Source organism: Mustela putorius, unplaced genomic scaffold (assembly GCF_011764305.1).
Source record: "Mustela putorius furo isolate JIRA1106 unplaced genomic scaffold, ASM1176430v1.1 tig00000580_pilon_pilon_pilon, whole genome shotgun sequence".
Taxonomy (NCBI): domain Eukaryota; kingdom Metazoa; phylum Chordata; class Mammalia; order Carnivora; family Mustelidae; genus Mustela; species Mustela putorius.
This window is the reverse complement of record NW_025421423.1, coordinates 14620351-14639289: the sequence shown is the minus strand read 5'-3', so window position 1 is coordinate 14639289 and position 18939 is coordinate 14620351. Positions and strand designations below refer to the sequence as shown.

General features: G+C 37.5%; 1 protein-coding gene across 6 annotated transcripts in view; it reads left to right on the top strand.

The window, feature by feature from the left end:
* The window catches only part of ECPAS (Ecm29 proteasome adaptor and scaffold), a 98150-nt gene that overhangs the window by 36741 nt on the left and 42470 nt on the right, over window positions 1-18939 (top strand). For 5 of the 6 annotated variants that reach the window (XM_045081698.1, XM_045081697.1, XM_045081696.1 and 2 more), the window contains 9 exons: window positions 1692-1860; window positions 4489-4628; window positions 8159-8240; window positions 10724-10843; window positions 13568-13653; window positions 13886-13964; window positions 15770-15819; window positions 16777-16843; window positions 16938-17060. In XM_045081698.1, the coding sequence (XP_044937633.1) occupies window positions 1692-1860; window positions 4489-4628; window positions 8159-8240; window positions 10724-10843; window positions 13568-13653; window positions 13886-13964; window positions 15770-15819; window positions 16777-16843; window positions 16938-17060 (916 nt within the window). Of the gene's footprint in view, window positions 1-1691; window positions 1861-2363; window positions 2469-4488; window positions 4629-8158; window positions 8241-10723; window positions 10844-13567; window positions 13654-13885; window positions 13965-15769; window positions 15820-16776; window positions 16844-16937; window positions 17061-18939 lie in introns of those variants that run through there. The other variant, XM_045081701.1, reaches the window with a different exon arrangement.

Sequence of the window (18939 nt, the reverse complement as noted above, 5' to 3'; positions counted from 1 at the left end):
CTGAGCCCTTGCGCCAGGTTATGATGTGTCTGCTTCTAGGCTACTTACTTTCTAGGTTGTCTTGCTGCCAGAGATGTTTATCTAAAATGCTGCTTTCATTATGTTTCTTCCTGATCGAAAGTGTACTGTGTACTGTCATCTTAGCATGTGCAGCCTCCTATCCTCTGTCCCCTCATCCAGACACAGGAGGCCAATTTCTTTCCTTTCTGGTTTGCTCCCCTCCTGCCTCTCTAGTTTGGTGGCTTTATTTTCCAGACCTTGAAACGTTTCCACTGTCTCTACCTGTTCACTTCTAGTACGTGTCCTGTCATTTCTTATTTCTCAGTGGTTTCCTTGTCATGCGATAGCATGTCGAATGCTGGCGTATGTTATTACGTCAGCCTGCTCCACACGGCAGAGACTCCGTCTTTACACCACCTGGTATTCTTCGGTCTTGTGCTTAGAAGGTGTTTGGTGTTTTGCATCATGTTAGCTGTTCAGTAATTACTGATTCATTTACTTACTGCCACCAGTCTTGCTTTAACTTAGAAATAAATAAAAACCTCCTTTTTCTAGTTGTTAAATTAGGAGGCAGCCAGAATTGGCAGGTGATGATGGCTTTGGTAAATAAACTTGGATATCCAGATTTAACTTAGCACATAATGTCCTCAATCCAGTTTTTCTTACCAAATCCAAATTTAACTTAGGCACATAATGTACTCAGTCCAGTTTTTCTTACCAGGGGGAATTTGCCTTACTTTTTTAAAAATATTAAAGTGATTTCTTAATAGTTTTCTTAATAGATGGACTTAAGATTGAATGCATATAGCATATAACTTATGTGGAATAATTTACTATGCCATCAGGATCTAAGTGTTATTTTTAATTTTTATTATAATGGGTATTTCATTTTAATATCCAGTCTGATAATTCATTAGCATAGAATTTTAGAGTTTTAAGGGACCTGAGTTAAATTTTTTTTCAAAAATTTCATTTTGTAGATGAGAAATGCCAGTTTAACCGGATCAAAATGAATTTATCAGAAATCTTATTTTTAATTTATAGAAGCTAAAAATGAAGATAGGATGGTAAATTAATAAGTAGCTACAGTGGGCTTTGAATATACAGTGGGAGAAGCTCATCAATCTGGCTTTTCCTCTTTGAATTTTTTTTTCTTTTTGGGATGTTAATGTGTTTGTGTGATAAATGGTTTGGAGGTTTCAGTGGGTTTTCTAATGCAGGAATATAAGGAGAATTAAAGGTGAATTGCAACTTTAACAGAAATAGCGATAACTATAGATGTTCTTTCTGTGCTTTGGATCTAGAATATGTTTTGCTTTTTTTTTTTCTTAGCACTTCTTACAATCAGCTAATCTTTCTATTTGTCAACTTAAAACTCAAAGTGTAGTAGGTCCAAACAGCTCTTAAAGGGTTGTTTATAGATTGAGAGCAAAATATTTATATTCATTGTTGGTAACTGTAATAGTTCATTTGTAACTAAGCTGAACAGATGGACTCATGGTTAATTTGCTAAAGATGTAAATACCCTTTTTTGGATACCTTCAGAATTTTTCTTTATGATGAAATTTCACTTTCAAGTATTCTAGAAAAAAATATCTGAGAGAAAGTATATAATTGAATGTATTAAATGTGCATGTAAATGTTTATGTATGTGTTTCAATAGGGAGGTTAAATTTCTCTTTCCCTTTCAGATATGTGTTAAGTGAATCCCAGAGTCGCCAAAATTCATCTTCAGGACAGGGTTCTTCTTCAAATAGTGGGGGAAGTTCTGGCATACCACAGCCTCCCCCAGGAATGAGTTTTTACGCAGCTAAGCGAGTTATTGGTGATAACCCGTGGACTCCTGAACAGTTGGAACAGGTATCACTGCTTTGTTCATACTGGAATTTGCCCCAGTACGCTAGCCTGAGGAGGTCCCCAGAAGCACGTCTGCCGTAGTTCTCATGTGCTCATTCTCTCTAATGAAATAGCTTTGCAACGGCCGATTGACCTAATGTACTCTCTTCATCGTGGCAGTTACTTGTTAAAGCCCCAGGGAAAGGGAGGAGTGGGAAGTGCTCTTCAGTGCTCTTCACTGCATACATGGTTCAAGGGTAAAATACAGCCCGCTTAGAAACGGAGTATGCTTAGCTTCTTTCATTTTCGCTTTTGACTGTAGGTTTAATAATCTAGCTGTTTTGGTGCAGTTAAAATACAATTTATCTTAGATTATTCAGCTTCTTAGGGCTGTACATTTTGTTTAAAGTGAGGAACTCCTGTACTCACATGTGACAATATGGGGGAAAAGCATGACTCCCTTTTATATTTCTTGCTGGGAATTTTAAAATTGGCATTAAGCATTTTATTCTGGATTTAAACAGGACACAGATGTTCTCTGAGCAGCTTTTAAAAAAGACTGGTGCTCTACAGAGAAGTTGCCTCACTGTGTCTGTGTCATCAGGCACCTCAGGGAAGAACAGATGAGATCAGTATGTAATTATTTTGGAATTCAAGCAACATGGGTTAGTCTTCCAATCCTTCCTTTATCTCTCCGTGGCAGTCTCATTGATCTGATATTTTTTCTTTTTGGGAATGTGAGGGACCACTGATCAAAAAGCAGTGTTCCCCAGGAGAGGGGAAAAAGGCAAGTGGGGCATTGCTTCCACTTGCGAATTTATAGAATGATTTGTTTGGCGAGGGTTATGTTTGATTAGATTTGCTTCGTGTTTTATAGATCTTCCTCCCCCCACCCCTTCCTCAACCATGATGTAAGTAAGAAAGAAAGGTAAATAGTACAGTAGTTACTCTTTTTTGGGTGTGAACTCTTTGACAGATACTATGCTGAGCACTTTGAATACCTTGTCTCATTTAATTCTTATAGCAGCCCAAGGAGGTAGAGAAGTCATTTCATTTTGTAAAAGGAAGTGAGGTTTTGAGATGTACCTTGGTCTCACTTCTAGTACTAGGCTTTGAATCTAGGCCTCTCTGAGGGCTCAAGCTCCAAGTGCTGGAGAATAATTGTTAACATTAAATTGTAATCTTGTGTTGGTAATTATTTGCTAATACTTAAGGGCCTCTTCATGTTTTTTTGTCAATTTTATAGTCTAGTGAACCTAATGAACCATTTAGTTTCAAGGATGAAAGAAAATTTTGTTTTTATTTAAATAAAAATGGCTTTTATTTTTTCTAATGACAAAATTATGATAATGTAAAGATTCAAGCATACAGAATATTATAAAGAGAAGTTAAAAATTACCTGGAATCCTGCCACCCTAGTTTGTCATTCATCTACAGCCTACTCCGTGTGTGTGTGTTTGTGTGTATATATATAAGTACAGTTTTACAAATACATGTTTACATATTATATGTTACATTTACATACGTTTACATATATACAGTATTTTTGGTTTGCTTTTTCCATTTAAAAATATGTAAAGTTTTTAAAAAAGTCATCTTTTTAAATGTTTATGTAAAATTATGTGTAAACCACACAAGATTTTACCTAGTCTTCTACTGATGGGCATTAGTACTGTTTTCAGTTTTCTTTGCACATTTTTTTGTTTATATCTTCATGTAGTTAGTTTCCATAACTGTTCTTCTGTAGCTTCAGTAAATATTTGAGTTCTTTCTCTTGTAGCTCTTGCCACAGTAAGTTGTATTGAACAAGGGGAGGGAAGGCAAGCATTTTATGATCTGTTTATATACTTTTTAAAATTGCATCTGTTGTTATTTAATAAATTGCATCTGTTGTTATTTAATAATTATAAGCTCTCTCAATCAAGATTCATATGCATAAGAATTAGTATGTAACTGATTTCTAAAGGTAAAGATAGTTTTCAGGTACATTTGTCCTAAATAGAATTCTTTGTTGTGAAATTCATAGCTCCTTCACATTAATTGGAATCCCTCTTCAGTCTGTGTTTCATTTTAGCCATTCAGTTAGACTGAATACTGTTCGGTTAAAATTTCACTTGCCTTGACTTAGAGTGTGTTTGAAACCCTATTGTTTTCAGTCTGTAAGAATATTGAGGACTGAATGAGTATGTTAACAACAGAGTGGAACTCTATGGAATGTGGTTTAGTTCTTTTTGAACTGTCAAAACAATCCATGAAGCCCTCTATTCATAATGTACCACTCTCTTACCTGCAGGCTCCAAATTTGGACTTCAGTTCAAGGCTTTATCATTCTAGAGAGACTGTAACCTAAGTAGGAAGGCTGTGTATCGTAATGGTCTTCAGGTTGGAGAAACTTGGGTTTGAATCTTGTTTTCATCACTTACTATATGTCTTAATCTCTTAAGCCTCGCCTCAGTTTCCTCATCAGAAAAATGGACTGTTACTTATGTCATAAATTGTGAGGGTTAAATGAATCAATGAATATATGTTACATACAGTTCACTGGCACATTGTAAGCCTGAACAGGAGCTGCTACTGTTGTTGCTATTAATTTCTGGTTGGTGTTGTTTGTCTCATTGATCACTGTTTCTCCCTCCCTTCATTTATCTGCAGTGCAAATTGGGTATAGTGAAGTTCATAGAAGCTGAACAGGTGCCTGAACTTGAAGCTGTTCTCCACCTGGTGATTGCTTCTAGCGACACACGCCACAGTGTGGCGACAGCAGCGGACCTAGAATTAAAAAGCAAGCAAAGGTAAACTACCTCCCTTTTCCCCTTTAAAAAATGAAAAGAGGCCACATTTCTAGAAGCTCACGTTTATTCTTTCAGGATTTTCTGTAATGAGACGTTCAGTTTAGGCAGTTATGAAATACTGAAATATACCTGAGCTGTAATAAAGACAGTTTGCTTAGGAGTGGGATTCTGTATAAGACAAAAGAAGTAAAGCTGTTTGGAAAAACAGTTTAAAACTGGAATGTATTAGAGATGTTACCATGAGAAGTGAGACCTTTGTTGTCTCGGTAAATGCGCTTAAAGAACATATGTTAAGAAGAATGTCAAAGCCCAGAAGCTATTCATTTTTGATTCTTCCTCTGTGTCAAACCATTTACGATTGCTTTTTAATAAAGGACATGTAGGTGTTATGATTAATACGGTAAAAAAACAGGTCTCTTGTAGAGAGGTGCTAAATAACGATGAAAAGATATGCTGAGGGACGCCTGGGTGGCTCAGTTGGTTAGGCAGCTGCCTTCGGCTCAGGTCATGATCTCAGCGTCCTGGGATCGAGTCCCACATCGGGCTCCTTGCTCAGCAGGGAGCCTGCTTCTCCCTCTGCCTCTGCCTGCCATTCTGTCTGCCTGTGCCTGCTCTCTCCCTCTCTCTCTCTGATAAATAAATAAAATCTTAAAAAAAAAAAAAAAGATATGCTGAATAAATCTTAATTCACACAGGAGAAAACACGAATAGTAATAGGCTCAGAGAAAATGTTTTGTGTGAGAAATCAAATCAGTGCAGAATGAAACACTCGTGTACCAGTTTGTACCCATTGGTAAATAAAATTGTGTTAACAGTTGAAACTCCATTTAAGTTTCTGTTGAAACTGCTATTTCTACGTTCTGTTGATTGGCATTATAAACTGAAATAATTTTTGGAAAGCACTTTGCAGTATGTAATGAATCATAAAAATATTTATGATCTTTTATGTAAATCTTCTGGGAATTTATCCTAAGAGAGTCATTCAAAAGAAAAAGATTATATTTAGAAAAATGTTATAGATTTGCTCATTATGCCATTTCCTGTAATTTTAAGAAAAATGGAAACAAATTCAAATTTCCACTCTAGGGAAGTAGTTAAGTAAATTAACTGTGTCTCTATATGGAATATTGTATATCTCCCAAAATAATTATGAAAGTAATAAAGCAATGTGTAAATTGTCCCCAAATAATGGCAATTGAATCCAGCAGAATAAAAATGTGTACTGATGTAAAACTGGAGATGTGGGAAGACTTAAAAACAACACAAGAAATTGAAGTTACTTGGTTGAGTCTACGGCCATACCACCCTGAACGCGCCCGATCTCGTCTGAAGTTACTTGGTTGAAAACTATCACAGTTATGGAAGGGTTGTGTTCATTTGTTTTAATGTTTAATGTAATAACATGCTAAAAGGCAGTGGAGTGCATATATTGTAGTTTTTCCCCTTCAAATCCCCAGAAAACGATATAAGTAGTTTTAACCGAGTGAGGAAGGTAACTTTGTAGTCCCTTAGAGGGCAGGTGAGGCAGCCCAGGGGAGGAGCCCGATGTCCTGGGGTTAATCCTGGTGACGCCTGTCACTGATGGAGTGCGCCAAGGCTCCTGTAGCCCGCCAGGCCTTGAACTCTGAGGAATAAGAAAGCTGGACTAGATTGCACTTTAACACCCTGCCCCACGTCTAAAATTCCTTCATGCTGCTTATAACTGCGTCCTCCTGGTATCATTTTCAAAGAATTTGTTTGGTTTCGAAGTATCAAAAAATCTTTCTTGAAAACCTCTCATTGTGTTTGAGCTGGCCTCATTCTTTACAGCATGTAATGGATTGGATTGTTAGAAATATAAATGTGGTGCTGAAGTATTCTAGTTCGTTTGGATTTTGTCTGGTAGAACAAACGTGTACTTTTTCATAAGAGGAGTTTAACATTTTTAAGAGGTAAAAAGGAAGCTGAGAACCACATGTAGATATTTTCCCATTTTGCTAAAAGAAAAATCCTGAAGTGTGTGTTTAAGTGATGCATCTCTCTTTCGATCTTTTTTTTTTTTTTAACCTGCCTACCTGCTGTACCATCTACCAGTTTTAAATGCATAAGAAAGAACTGTAGAGGGGCGCCGGGTGGCTCAGTGGGTTAAGCCGCTGCCTTCGGCTCAGGTCATGATCTCAGGGTCCTGGAATCGAGTCCCACATCGGGCTCTCTCCTCTGCAGGGAGCCTGCTTCCTCCTCTCCCTCTCTCTGCCTGCTTGTGATCTCTGTCTGTCAAATAAATAAATAAAATCTTTAAAAAAAAAAAAAAAGAACTGTAGAAAAAGATACACCCAAATTAGTGGTTACTGAAAAGGAATAGAGAGGGATATGGTATACAGATTATAAATTTCTGTACATTTCTGAATTTTCACAACAGACGTAATTGAACTAGAAAGATGGCAAGGGTTTTGAAAAAATAGAGCAAACAGTGAGAATTATCCTTATTAGTTTTTAGTTTGTTTTTACTGTTAAGTTTTACTAAAGTGTCTTTGTGTTGTCAAAAAAACTCTACACCTGACATATTTATGGAAGGGAAGCAAAGGTGGAGCTTGAGGATTAGTTAGTAGCGGTCATCTGAGGAGAGTATAGGTGAATGCAGATTACAGTAGAATGGTGGAACATCTTCCAGGAGAGGGGCCTTGTGGCTCTCAGAGGAAGAGGCAGATGGATGAACTGTGAAAGTAGAGAGGGATGAGAAAACCTGTGAGAGCAGCTTCAGGAATGATGTTTGCACAGACAGAGTGTAGCTTGGAAGCAGAAGCAACGTGAGAAGGTAGTGTGGCACATCTCACTGGTCAGGTCAAGCCAGGATTGCAGTACTGCTAGGTTTGTAATGTGCCTGAGAGGGGCTGCCGCGGAGGGCGGGTGCCGTTCCCTAATCCTAATTCACCTGATGGCGGGACCTAAGCAGGACTAACGGCAGCAGGACGGCTGTGTAGAATTAGGTGAGGAAACTGCAAATACACGCTGGCCGAGAAGGAAGAGAGAGAGGCTGGGGATCATAGTGACACAGTGTAAGAGAAATGAGATGGGCTGCCAGCTTCTTAGGGTTGAGGCTTTAATGGATAGTTTTTTTTTTTTTTTTTTTTTGGTCACTTTCCTTATCACTTTTGGGTTTCCAGGTAAATTCAACAGAAGAAGGACGCTTGCCTCAGTTCTCTTTGAACAAGTGTACTATAGCTGTGCTCTGTCCAAACTGCCCCATGGCATTGGCCTTGAGCATGAAATAAAGTCCATTTTTCTTGTGTGGGTGTCCAGTTGGGCCATGGGTGTAATGACCTGTTCAATCAGGGTGGGATAAGCGACTTGCTGTATTTCTGTTTAAAAACTAAGGTTGGTCTGAATATAATCCCTTTCCTTCTCTTCTACAATGTCAGTTGCTCAGTTCCATTTGTGTATTTCTAACGTTTTCCTTTGGTAACAAATATTGGGGCTGTGTATTGTTTGAAATCATTGAAGTGGGACAAAACAAATAATTTTAACAAGCTGTGTTGAAACCTTCTATATAGCTTGATTGACTGGAATAATCCTGCCATCATTAATAAGATGTACAAGGTATACCTTGGAGATATACCACTGAAGACAAAAGAGGTAGGTTGCTTTGGTTTATTCTCACATCATCATAAAAAGCATTTGGTTGATATGAGGTCAATATATTTGAACTTCTTCTAGTTATTTTGATTTATGCTGAACCTAGACTGTAGGAAATACTAGTTTTAAGCCATGTTATCTGGATGGATTAAAGTCTGGTAACCAGTTTATTTGAGCTGGTGGTTTCAATTCCTGTACTTAAATGATGATACACTGTCTAGATTAGGGTTCCACACACTGCTACTGTGAGTTTTTAGGCTTTGCTGGCCATATGGTTCTGAGGCAGCAACCATTCAGCTCTGCCCGAACATGAAAACAGCCGTAGGCAACACATGAGGAGCGTGGCCAGATGCCACTGTAGCTTCATGGTTACTGAAACATGCATTTCATATAATATTCACATATCCTGAAATACTATTCTTTTGATTAAAAAAAAAATCATTTGAAAACATAAACCCTATTCTTAACTCATAGGCTTTATCAAGACAGATGGGCCCGCTGGGTGGTTTTTGTTGACCTCTGGTCTAAAATCTAGGACAGTAGGTGGGTTCTTCTGAAGCCTCCAAGTAAGGTGTTTGCTTAGTAAGTTAAATTCTGTTTAGTTCACTATATTTAAAAGTGTGTCCACATTCAAATCCAGACATACAAGGATTATATGTTTGCTTGCTTGCTTTTTCAACCATAAATATTTGTTTTAAGAATCATAATCTCCCTCCTCCCCATCATACTATTTCCAATTGGATTAAATTGAGTGTGATGTGGCAGAAAGAGCAGTGAATTGGGAATTGGGAGCCTCCCCTTGGATTCTAGTCCTTGAGTGGCTACACATCATTGTACTAGGGAGGAGAGATTTGGCTAATCACAGAACTTTTCTTGACCTCATATTCTTTGTGGAGAAAACAAAAGAGTTTGATTAGATCAGTGGTTCGTAGAGTGTGGTTCATGCACCCTTGTCAGGTCATAGGGAATTTTTTTTTTTTTTTTTACCGTGTCGATATTTGCAGTGGTGTTGTGCAAACAATGGTGGGTGTCACTGTTGGGTCCTCACATAAACCAAACTATGTCACTGAATAGTACTAGTAGTTATTGTGTTCTTAACTGTCAGAACTCATGGTAAAAAAAAAAAAAAGAAAGAAAAGAGGAAAGAAAAACATGGAGAGAGTGAAAATGAAACTCCGCTTTACTTAAGAATATCTTTGATGAGGCGCCTGGGTGGTTCAGTCAGTTGAGCAGCTGATACTTGGTGTCTGCTTGGGTGGTGATCTCGGGTCGTGGGATTAAGTCCTGTGTCAGGCTTCATGCTCAGCGTGGGGTCTGCTTCAGGTTCTCTCTCCCTGTCTTGCTGCCCCTCTTTCTCATGCATGCTCTTTCTCACTCTCTAAGATAAGTAAATAAATCTTAAAAAAAAATAAAAATAATGTTTGATGAAGCAGTAAAAATTACTTGTAGACTGAGAAACTGTGGCTATTGAGGTGTTATTTGGCAGATAATGTTCTTTAAACTGAAGAAATGAGGCTTCAAGAAAAACAATTCCTGTGGTTTATGGGCAGTGGTAAAAATTTGACTTTCAAGCAAACATTAGAATTTAGGGAAACTTGTGTCCATCACAATGAGCCTGACATTTTGAGATTTTTCTGATGAGATTGGTGGTGATAATAACATGTGATTAAAAAAAAATGTTTTATAATGAAATGTTTGCTTAACTCATGAGCCAGTATTTTCCAAATGACCAGTGATGTTACAGAAGCATTACAATGGTAAGGGGGCCATTCAGTGGGCATCTTAGATCAGTGGAATTTAGTATAAGAGTATATAAAAGTTCCGTGATACAGTTTCAAATCCAAATTGTAACGCCTTTAAGAAACTGTTGTTTATTAAGTTTTGCTGGAGTATCAAAGAATATCTACAATTACCCAAAAAGGCTAAAATCATCCCCATTTTTCCAAACACGTATCTTTATGAAACTGGGTTTTTTTTTTTTTTTGACCCCACCCCGTGCCGTTTTTTTTTTTTTTTTTTTTTTAAATGTAGTTTAACCAACACAACATACCAGAACAGATTTCTGAATGCAGAAGATAAAAGAATCCAGCTCTCTTCTATTAAGGTGGACAGACAAGATATTTATAGAAGATGAGAAACAGTGCCACTCAGTACAGTTTTTTGTTTGGGAAAATATAGTAAATTTTCTTAAAAATATGTTATTTATGAAAATGTATAAATGGATTTGTTATTTATTATTTAACATTATAATTTTAAATGAATTTTTAAAAATTTCTCATATAAATTTTCTCATATAAATTAGCAAATATTGATAGGTGTTCCAGGGTAGCAAGAGCTCTTCAGAGTGTTTAGTAGTTTGTAAGAGTGTAAAGGAATCTTGAAACAAAAGTGTGAGAGACACTGATTTAGAGGCTCTCTCATGACTCTTTTCAGTGAACAGTAATTCTGAACTGCTGAGTTAAAATTAAACATATTTTTCACAGGGAGCAGTTCTGAAACCAGAGCTGAAGAGGGACCCCGTCAGTACAAGAGTTAAGTTAAAGATTGTCCCGCATCTCCTTCGTTCTAGACAAGCTGCAGAAACGTTCCCAGCTAACATCCAGGTAATTCATTCTTTCCAGAGAAAGATGGACTGTTTACAACTCTTATGTCTGTTTAATTGCAGAAAGAACTGCATTAATGGATATTCAGGAGGTATGTTGATATATGTAACAAGTTTAATGAGATTCCATCTTGTTTTTCTATTTCAGGTTTAACTGCAGACATGGTTAAAATTAAAAAAAAATTTTTTTTAACATTCAACTTAAATGTATAATGACTGTCCTTTTAAACTAGTGCTTTCTGGGTGGCTCTTCTCCAAAAATGTTTTTCTTAGGCAACCAAGTTTCTGGTGGTCAGTTTAGTGGAAAAATTCAGTTATCAAGTGTCATCCTTAACGGAATCCCTACGTATTGGCAGTGGCCATATTCTCTGGATTCTGTCTCCTTAATGTCTTTATCTCCATTTACCTAATGCTGATGTTAATTGGGGCTATCCCTTCTCATTTTGGTCATCACAGTATCGATCTTGTTTCCCTTCCTCTCATCTGAAAGACAGTCTATTTTCTCTGTTGCCACCGGAGTTTCTGTTGCGGTTGGAAATGCTTGTACTCTGATCGTATGGGACACCAGTCCCTCTGCCAGAGCTCCTACCTTTTATCCAAGTGGTGACCAACTCAGCTCAGGTAGCAGAGAAATTGGAGTAAAATTTTGTCATAGTTATTTGCTATAGATCCTAAATAAGACTCAGGGCTTTTTTTGTGTGTGTGTTTTTCTTTCTTTTTCTGTTTTTCTTAAAAAAAAAGTCTTTCTCAAATCTGTAAAATGGGTGTAATACAATAGCAGCTTACTCAGAGCACTATCATAAAGCCTGAATGGGATCATAGAAAGTTGAGCGCACAGTGGCTAGGACTCATTCAGTTACCACGTTCCTAGTAACTGCTGACAGCTTAGCAGTTATTTCTCTTCTGGTCTCCTCTCTCACCACTCCCTTACCCTGTACCTTATGCTCCAACAAAAGATTGTTTTCTTTAAAGACACTGTTTTCATGGCTCTGTGTCTCGGCTCATGATGCTCCCTTTGCTTGGCAGAGCTCCCCTTCCCCCTTTAGCGTGGTAAACATCTACTCATGTTTCAGGATTCATTCCAGCACACCACCACCTGAAATGTTCCCACTTCCTGCCACTCCTCTTTTTCAGTCCCAAAGTGAGAACACTCCCCATCGCACTCATTGTATGGAGGATGTAGCATCTCTCCCCTTTAAGGCTTATTTTGTTGAAGTAGCTACTTGCTCCTCCTCCTTGATGATAAAACTTTTATTCCCCATACCTGGCACTCTGATATATGACTTTGAAATATTCTGTGTCTCTCATAAATGTAAAATGATCACAGAGCTTCTATCATTTCTTTTTCATTATTGGTGTTTGCAAGCACTGTTTCCCAGATAGTGTCGATAATTTTGCTTCAGAAAATTTGGTGTAGTAACACATTACATGATAAGTAGCTAGAATTTTGTGACAAAATATTCATAGACATCCTGTGGATGTGTACTTCCTTTGTAGTTATCTATATGTTTTCAAAATAAATCTGGCTAAAATGTGGTGTATTCAAAGACAAACTCATTGTCCCCCACACACATTCTTTCTGTTCTCATTTTTGATGATTACATTACTGTTTTCCTATGTAATTGGCCTCACCCCTCCGTCTTCCCCACTTATCAGTCATAGAAATCCTTCAAGGTATCATTTGTGAGCATCTTCTTTCTTGATACCAGTGGCTTTAACTAGGCACATATTAACTTACCTTAATTTTGAACTTACGAAAGTACCCAGCATAATCCTTTGCAAATAATATGTGCACCATGAATTTTATTTTTTCTGATAAAACATTCGTATTCTGATTAATTCATTTTCTTCTATCTTACCATATTATTCTATATAATATAGAATTACCAGATAAATTTTCTAGAAGTCTTTTCCGATTAAGGTAGCATGTGATTACGTATTGTCCTGTATCATTTTTAATGTATGTACATTTTGATCCCCAAGGAGATCGAGTGTCTTGGGAGCAATGCTTGTCTCTCTGTATCTTGCAGTGCCTGGCTAGATTTGGTTACCCAGCAGGGCTCAGTCCTGTTCAGTCACATGTCATTGTTAAGGAAGATCAGAATACTGCTAGTAGTTTTCGGAACCAATGTGAGGAGATTTTTTTTCTAAGTGTGAGACTATCTGTCCCATAGAAGGTGGGAATTTGAGGAATTTAGATTTCTTTGACATTGCTGTCTAATATCTGAACCTTCTGGATGCTGTACGGGGCTCACCTGCAAGGTCTTTGGCCATCTAGGCATGATTACAGAACATATGGAGCACCTCTATCCTGACTACATGTGTAGAATGCTTGATTCTTGACATTTTTCATGAAGCTTTTATTATAATTTGTTAGGAATGGCTGAACTCCATGTACTTAATGAGCCAGAGTGACTTTATCTGCTCCTGTCGCCTCTGTGATATGAAGTGGCAGACTGAGGGCCCGCTGTGAACTCTTGTTTCTGCTGGTAGATCCACAAGTTTTGCAGACTGTCCCGATCAACCACTGTGTTTGTTATTCCACAGACTCCTGATTGGAGCTATGTTGGTCAGCTAAAATGATTATCTGTATTAAAAAGAACTGCGTTAATTTTGAATAACAGGGAGGTACTGCCCAAGATCTGCTGTTGAATCCTGACTAATATCTGAGAATAGCAAATTGCTATTACAAATTGGTGTTCTTGACATTGTCCCTTTCTCATAGGTGGTGTATGATGGACTTTTTGGTACAAATACAAATTCAAAATTGAGGACATTATCCCTGCAGTTTGTGCATCACATTTGTATAACGTAAGTTTTTTGAAGCTATCTGACTGTAAAATTTCAAGCTATTGGAGTGATCAAGTGATTCGAGTATTTCTTTCTTACCAAAAAGAAACCATGTTTGCTCATCTTAAAAAGAATTTAGGTTTTACTAGATTATTTCAGTTGTGTTTCTAATTATTTTAAGTCATCATCTGAAAAGATACGCTAATAATGAGATTCTTATCTTGCTTTGTGTATGTGTGCTATTTTTTTAAAGTTGCCCAGAAATCAAGATTAAGCCATTAGGTCCAATGCTTTTGAATGGCCTCACCAAGCTAATCAATGAATATAAAGAAGTAAGTGACTTGTCTTTTAAACACTATTGATGTTTTATATTTAAAGTATTTTCTGTTATCAACCTTTCTGGTCTACATGTTTGTTTAGTTAGTTATAGTTGGCTATTTTTCCATCAATTCTTTAACATTTTTACATGAAGTGGTGTGAATTTCAGAAATTACTGCCATCTTTTGCTTTTTTGCTTTTGGAATTAAGTGTTAAAAATACAGTACGAATTTTGAGGGGTCTTATTGCTTCTTTAAATAACATCTTTTAAAGCAACTGCATTTTATTCTGCTTTTAGGCACTGTGCAAAAATGGAATGGAAAGAATTACACTTTATTTTATGATTGGTTTCCATATGGATGTTTATTTGGGTTTGCTTGTATTTAGAAATAGTGTTAATTCTTAAGGGCTGAGTTTTTACCAATTCAAAATTCTGTAAAAACATGCATTCAGTAAGTTTTTGATTCCTTGAGCTAAGTGGGATGAGGATTCTTTGGAATGTAGGTTTTTGAATCCCCTTTGTCCTTGCTGTGTCACTCTTACTATCTTCATTAGTTCGGCTGAATTTGCTAAAGAAAGTAATGTTTCAAGAACTGTAGTCAACATTATTTTCCTAAGTCTTAACTAAACATGAATGCATGTTTGCAGTAGCATAGAAATTAACATTCTGCCATTTGGAATTGAGTTTGAATCCTGGTTTTGTTCTTCGGTGGTTGCTTAAATTCTTTGGAGCTCTGTTTTTTAGTAGAAAAATGAAAACAATACCTCTTTGTTGGATAATTGTGAAGATCAAATGAGATTATACACAAAATTCCTCAGCACACCGAATGCACTTCAGTAGGTATTCTTATTAGTGAAGAGCTGTTCAGTGCTGTGCAGTGGGGCTTTGGCAGCAGTGCTTGGCCTGGCTGGCCTCTTGTACTGAATAGTGCTTGTATGGTTTTTTAGGCCTAGGGAACCTTTCAGAGTATTTTTATGGCATAGATAGTCAGATGCGTGGGATGGTTGGTAGAAATAAAAATGCTTTCGGGCTTTTAGGGGAGAGTCTATTTAAAAATTCGTTCCAGAGGCCAGATAAACCATAGGGCCCTAATCTCTGTACCTCCTGGAGATACCTGTATGACTTCCCAACAGATGAATCCCATCAGTGTGCCCATCGAGGTGTGGCAGAGTGAGACCTGTGTTGACTGTAGGAACTGCAGCTCACAGAGGTGTTACTTTGTAATCCGACTATGGGTTTTCATGAAAGGTTGTAAAATTCTGTCTGCCTGAGGAGGGACCCTCACTTGAGGGCTGTGATTTTCATTTTTTATAATGGCAGCTGTTTATTATCATGCAGATTTTTTAGGTAATTGTTCCCCAGCTTTCTGCAGTTCTGGGGGGAGAGAGGGAGGATCCTAGTCTTCAAGACCAGTGGTGAATTTTCTGTTAAGTTAGGGCGTTTTCCCAGTGTGTTGAAGATGACTTTTGGTGTTTGCAGGTTACATAGTCTTGAAAATACCCCGAAGTTAGCTCCACCTGAGAGAACCCTTTCATATATGACCTCTGCATTGTCCTTTTGGAGTGAGTTGGGGATACAAAGTTTTGTTTTCTTTTTCATTTTAGTAGTGTGATGATTCTGGGTTTGGACTTTTTTGTTTGTTTGTTTGTTTTTGTCCATATGCTAATAGCATGTAGTTAGGCAGAGTGAGACCAGGTTTAACAAGGAGTAAAATATTGCATGTAATTGCAGCAAAAAGGTTTTGCCGTTTACTGTATTTTTTGTTTTGTCTGTTTTTTTGTTCTTTTTTTTTTTCTTTCTTTCTTTCTTAATTTCAAGGACCCTAAGCTACTGTCAATGGCATATTCAGCTGTTGGAAAACTCTCCAGGTGAGTAAACCCTTCTTCAGTGAGAGCTATGCTAAGAAAAATTATGTGGCATTTAATAATGGATGGAGAATAAATTGGTTGTGATTTTGAAAGGAATGTATTTAATGGCCATAGGTTGTTTAGGAATGTTTTCCTTGCAGAAGGAACATGATGTGAGACATTCCACTTGAAGACAGCTATGTTTCCATAGTAAATGGCAGTCTTGAAATGAGATTTTGAACTGGATTGTGTCTTAACGGGTTACTTTTTCTGCGCCCCTGGAGACATTTGATTGACCTTAAGTGTTCTTTGTTGCCGCTTACCACTAGTCTTTATAATCACAGTCATCAAGGTTTAGTTCTTGACCTTCTTTTCTGTTCTGATAGTGCTATATTATGATTCTGGGTGGCCCTGTTTCCAGAGGTGGATTTTTTTTTCTTCTGCTTATAGTATGATTTCCTCCTTACACTTCCTCCTGGTTTCTTCTTCCTTCCCTATATTTCAAAGCAGGGAGACTGTGACCCTGGGTGGTGCTGCTAGCCGTGGCGCAGGGCCTGTACTGGCCAGTGTAGACGAGGTCTTGCTCTTCTCTCTGTGCAGGGAAAGGATCTTTGGGGTTCAGAGGAAGGCCACCCTCAGTCACATGATACAGCACTTACATGATAGCCTTTAGTTTAAATAGCAGTTTGGTCTTAATTGTCAATGTTTTTATGTTAAAATCAGAAATATTAACTGAATGCATGGAATCTTATGAAGGCAGTCTCTGGGTAGTATTTTAATCATGGGTTACTTATATTAGACAGTTGAATTAAATACTTACTTTTAAAAATATTTGGCTCTTTGGGGAGGTAATCTAATGATGTTGACATTATGTTTAGAGATGAAAATGCAATTCAAGAAAATTTGTGTTTAGTTACATTTTCTTCTAACCTCATGGAAATTTATGGTTGTAATAATGGTCTTATTATTCTCTCACAGTCGAATGCCCCATTTATTCACTAAGGATATAGCTCTTGTGCAGCAGCTCTTTGAAGCCCTATGTAAGGTAGGGAAACACCCAACCAATCTATGCTTTCCATTTGGATGCTGACCTGGAAACCTGACTGGGAAGGGAAACACTGTTTTTATCATATTTATAGGAAGAGCCTGAGACTCGGCTTGCTATTCAAGAAGCGTTATCTATGATGGTTGGAGCTTATAGTACCTTGGAGGGAGCACAGCGAACTCTCATGGAGGCACTTGTGGCTTCATACTTAATAAAGGTAGGTCCAACTATGTCAGCTACAATGGTTGGTGATACATACTTGATACATTTTTAAGAGCAGAATTTGAATTGTTTTTCTTTAGTGATCTCGACAGTTAAGAGGAGTATTTGCTTTCACTTGGACTATGATTGATTGAGTTACTGATTTTTAAAGATTTTATTTATTTGAGAGAGAGAGAGCATGAGTGGAGGGAAAGGCAGAGGGAGAGGAAGAAGCAGACTCCCCGCTGTTGAGCAGGGAGCCCGAGCAGGACTCGATCTAGGACCCTGGGATCATGACCTGAACCAAAGGCAGACACTTAGCTGACTGAGCTACCCAGGTGGCTCAGGACTGTGATTTATGATTGATTTCTAATTCTTCATGATGGGAATCTGATTTTAGGGGAGGAAGAATGGTGATATTCTCAGAGCTTTTATGTTAAAGCGTTTTATGTTGGGAAACTTCTTGATGTCGTGTCCTCTAAGTTGGAAGTCTTTTGTCTTAGGTGGTAGCTGAACACTGCAGTCCTTTGGGGTGGAGTTCATAGCCAACACTTCGGGGGGAAGGCAGAAGGAAAGACAGACAAATTTTATACGTTAAAATCGAGTCTGTAGGAAGTAAGCCCGTACTATCATGCATAGTCTTCTTCCTTCTAGATTTCTTTATTCAGCTGTCATGGGAGTTTGTAGAAAATTTTGAGTATCTATTTACATATATATGTGTGTGTATGTATATATATATATATGTAATATGTAGTATACAATATGTAGTATATATATATATATACATATATATATGTAATACATAGTATACAATTCATATATAATATGAATTTGTTTTAGTCAGTTCTTTGTTTTCCATTTCTAGGAGTAGAGGGATATTAGAAGGGGCAATGACGTCAAAAAGCATTGGTATGATTAATATATATTGTGTCTTACTGAAATTTGACTGGTGTATTCAATACATTGGTATTGAAGGAATTACTAAAGGTTCAGAAAGGTATCTGGTTTCTGTTGAAATATGACAGGACTGTTATGTACATACACTCAGGAACATTATTATCTATCGAGTTCCACTGTCGGATGCTCTTGTACATGCTTCATATTCCTATACTGTGGATGAAGATACGTGGGCTTGTTTGGAAGCTTATTAGACTAGAACACATACAAGGATGTTTGATGCTTTTATAATGCATGTGGGTGCTGCTTATACATATGCAGAGCAAATCATGTAGCAACATTACTAAACCGAAGCTAATTTTATTCTTTTCTCAGACGACATTTAAAGCAACCAGATTGTAGGCTAAATCATGCGAGCTCATCCTTAATATCATTGCTCTTTATGAGAGCTCAAGGAATGCTTAAAGAGCAAAAGTACCTGAGTGAATAGGGTGGAATCTACTTCCTAATGTCACTCCCATCTCTCACTGTGTTAGGTTTGTGACGAGGAGAATGACCTGGTGGGAAGGTACCTGAGAGGGAGGCTTTTCAGAATAAGGGTTCCTCAGCTGCTTCTTTTGTTGAACTTTGTATTTGTAGAGTAATCTGTTATTCTTTTTAGATGAGTTGAATGTATTCATGAAACTCCTTTGGAGTCCGTTTTAACTAGAGCTCATCTGAAAAACCTGGAGATATTTTGCTTTAGATTTATAGAGATTCCAAGTAACCTCTATTTGTGTTCCCTGCTAAATATCTTAATTTCATTCATGTGACTGACAGTTTGAGAGTTGGGGAAGCAGAGATGATGTCCAGAAACTGTTCAGAGTGACTGTGGTCCCAGAGTTGGTTGGAGGATGTGTATGTACAGGGACATTCTCTGGCTATGGTGTCTGTGGGTCTTCCTGCTTTACTTGGAGGGTCCTTTTAGCTCATAAAAAGTACTTTTTAAGTCATGCCAG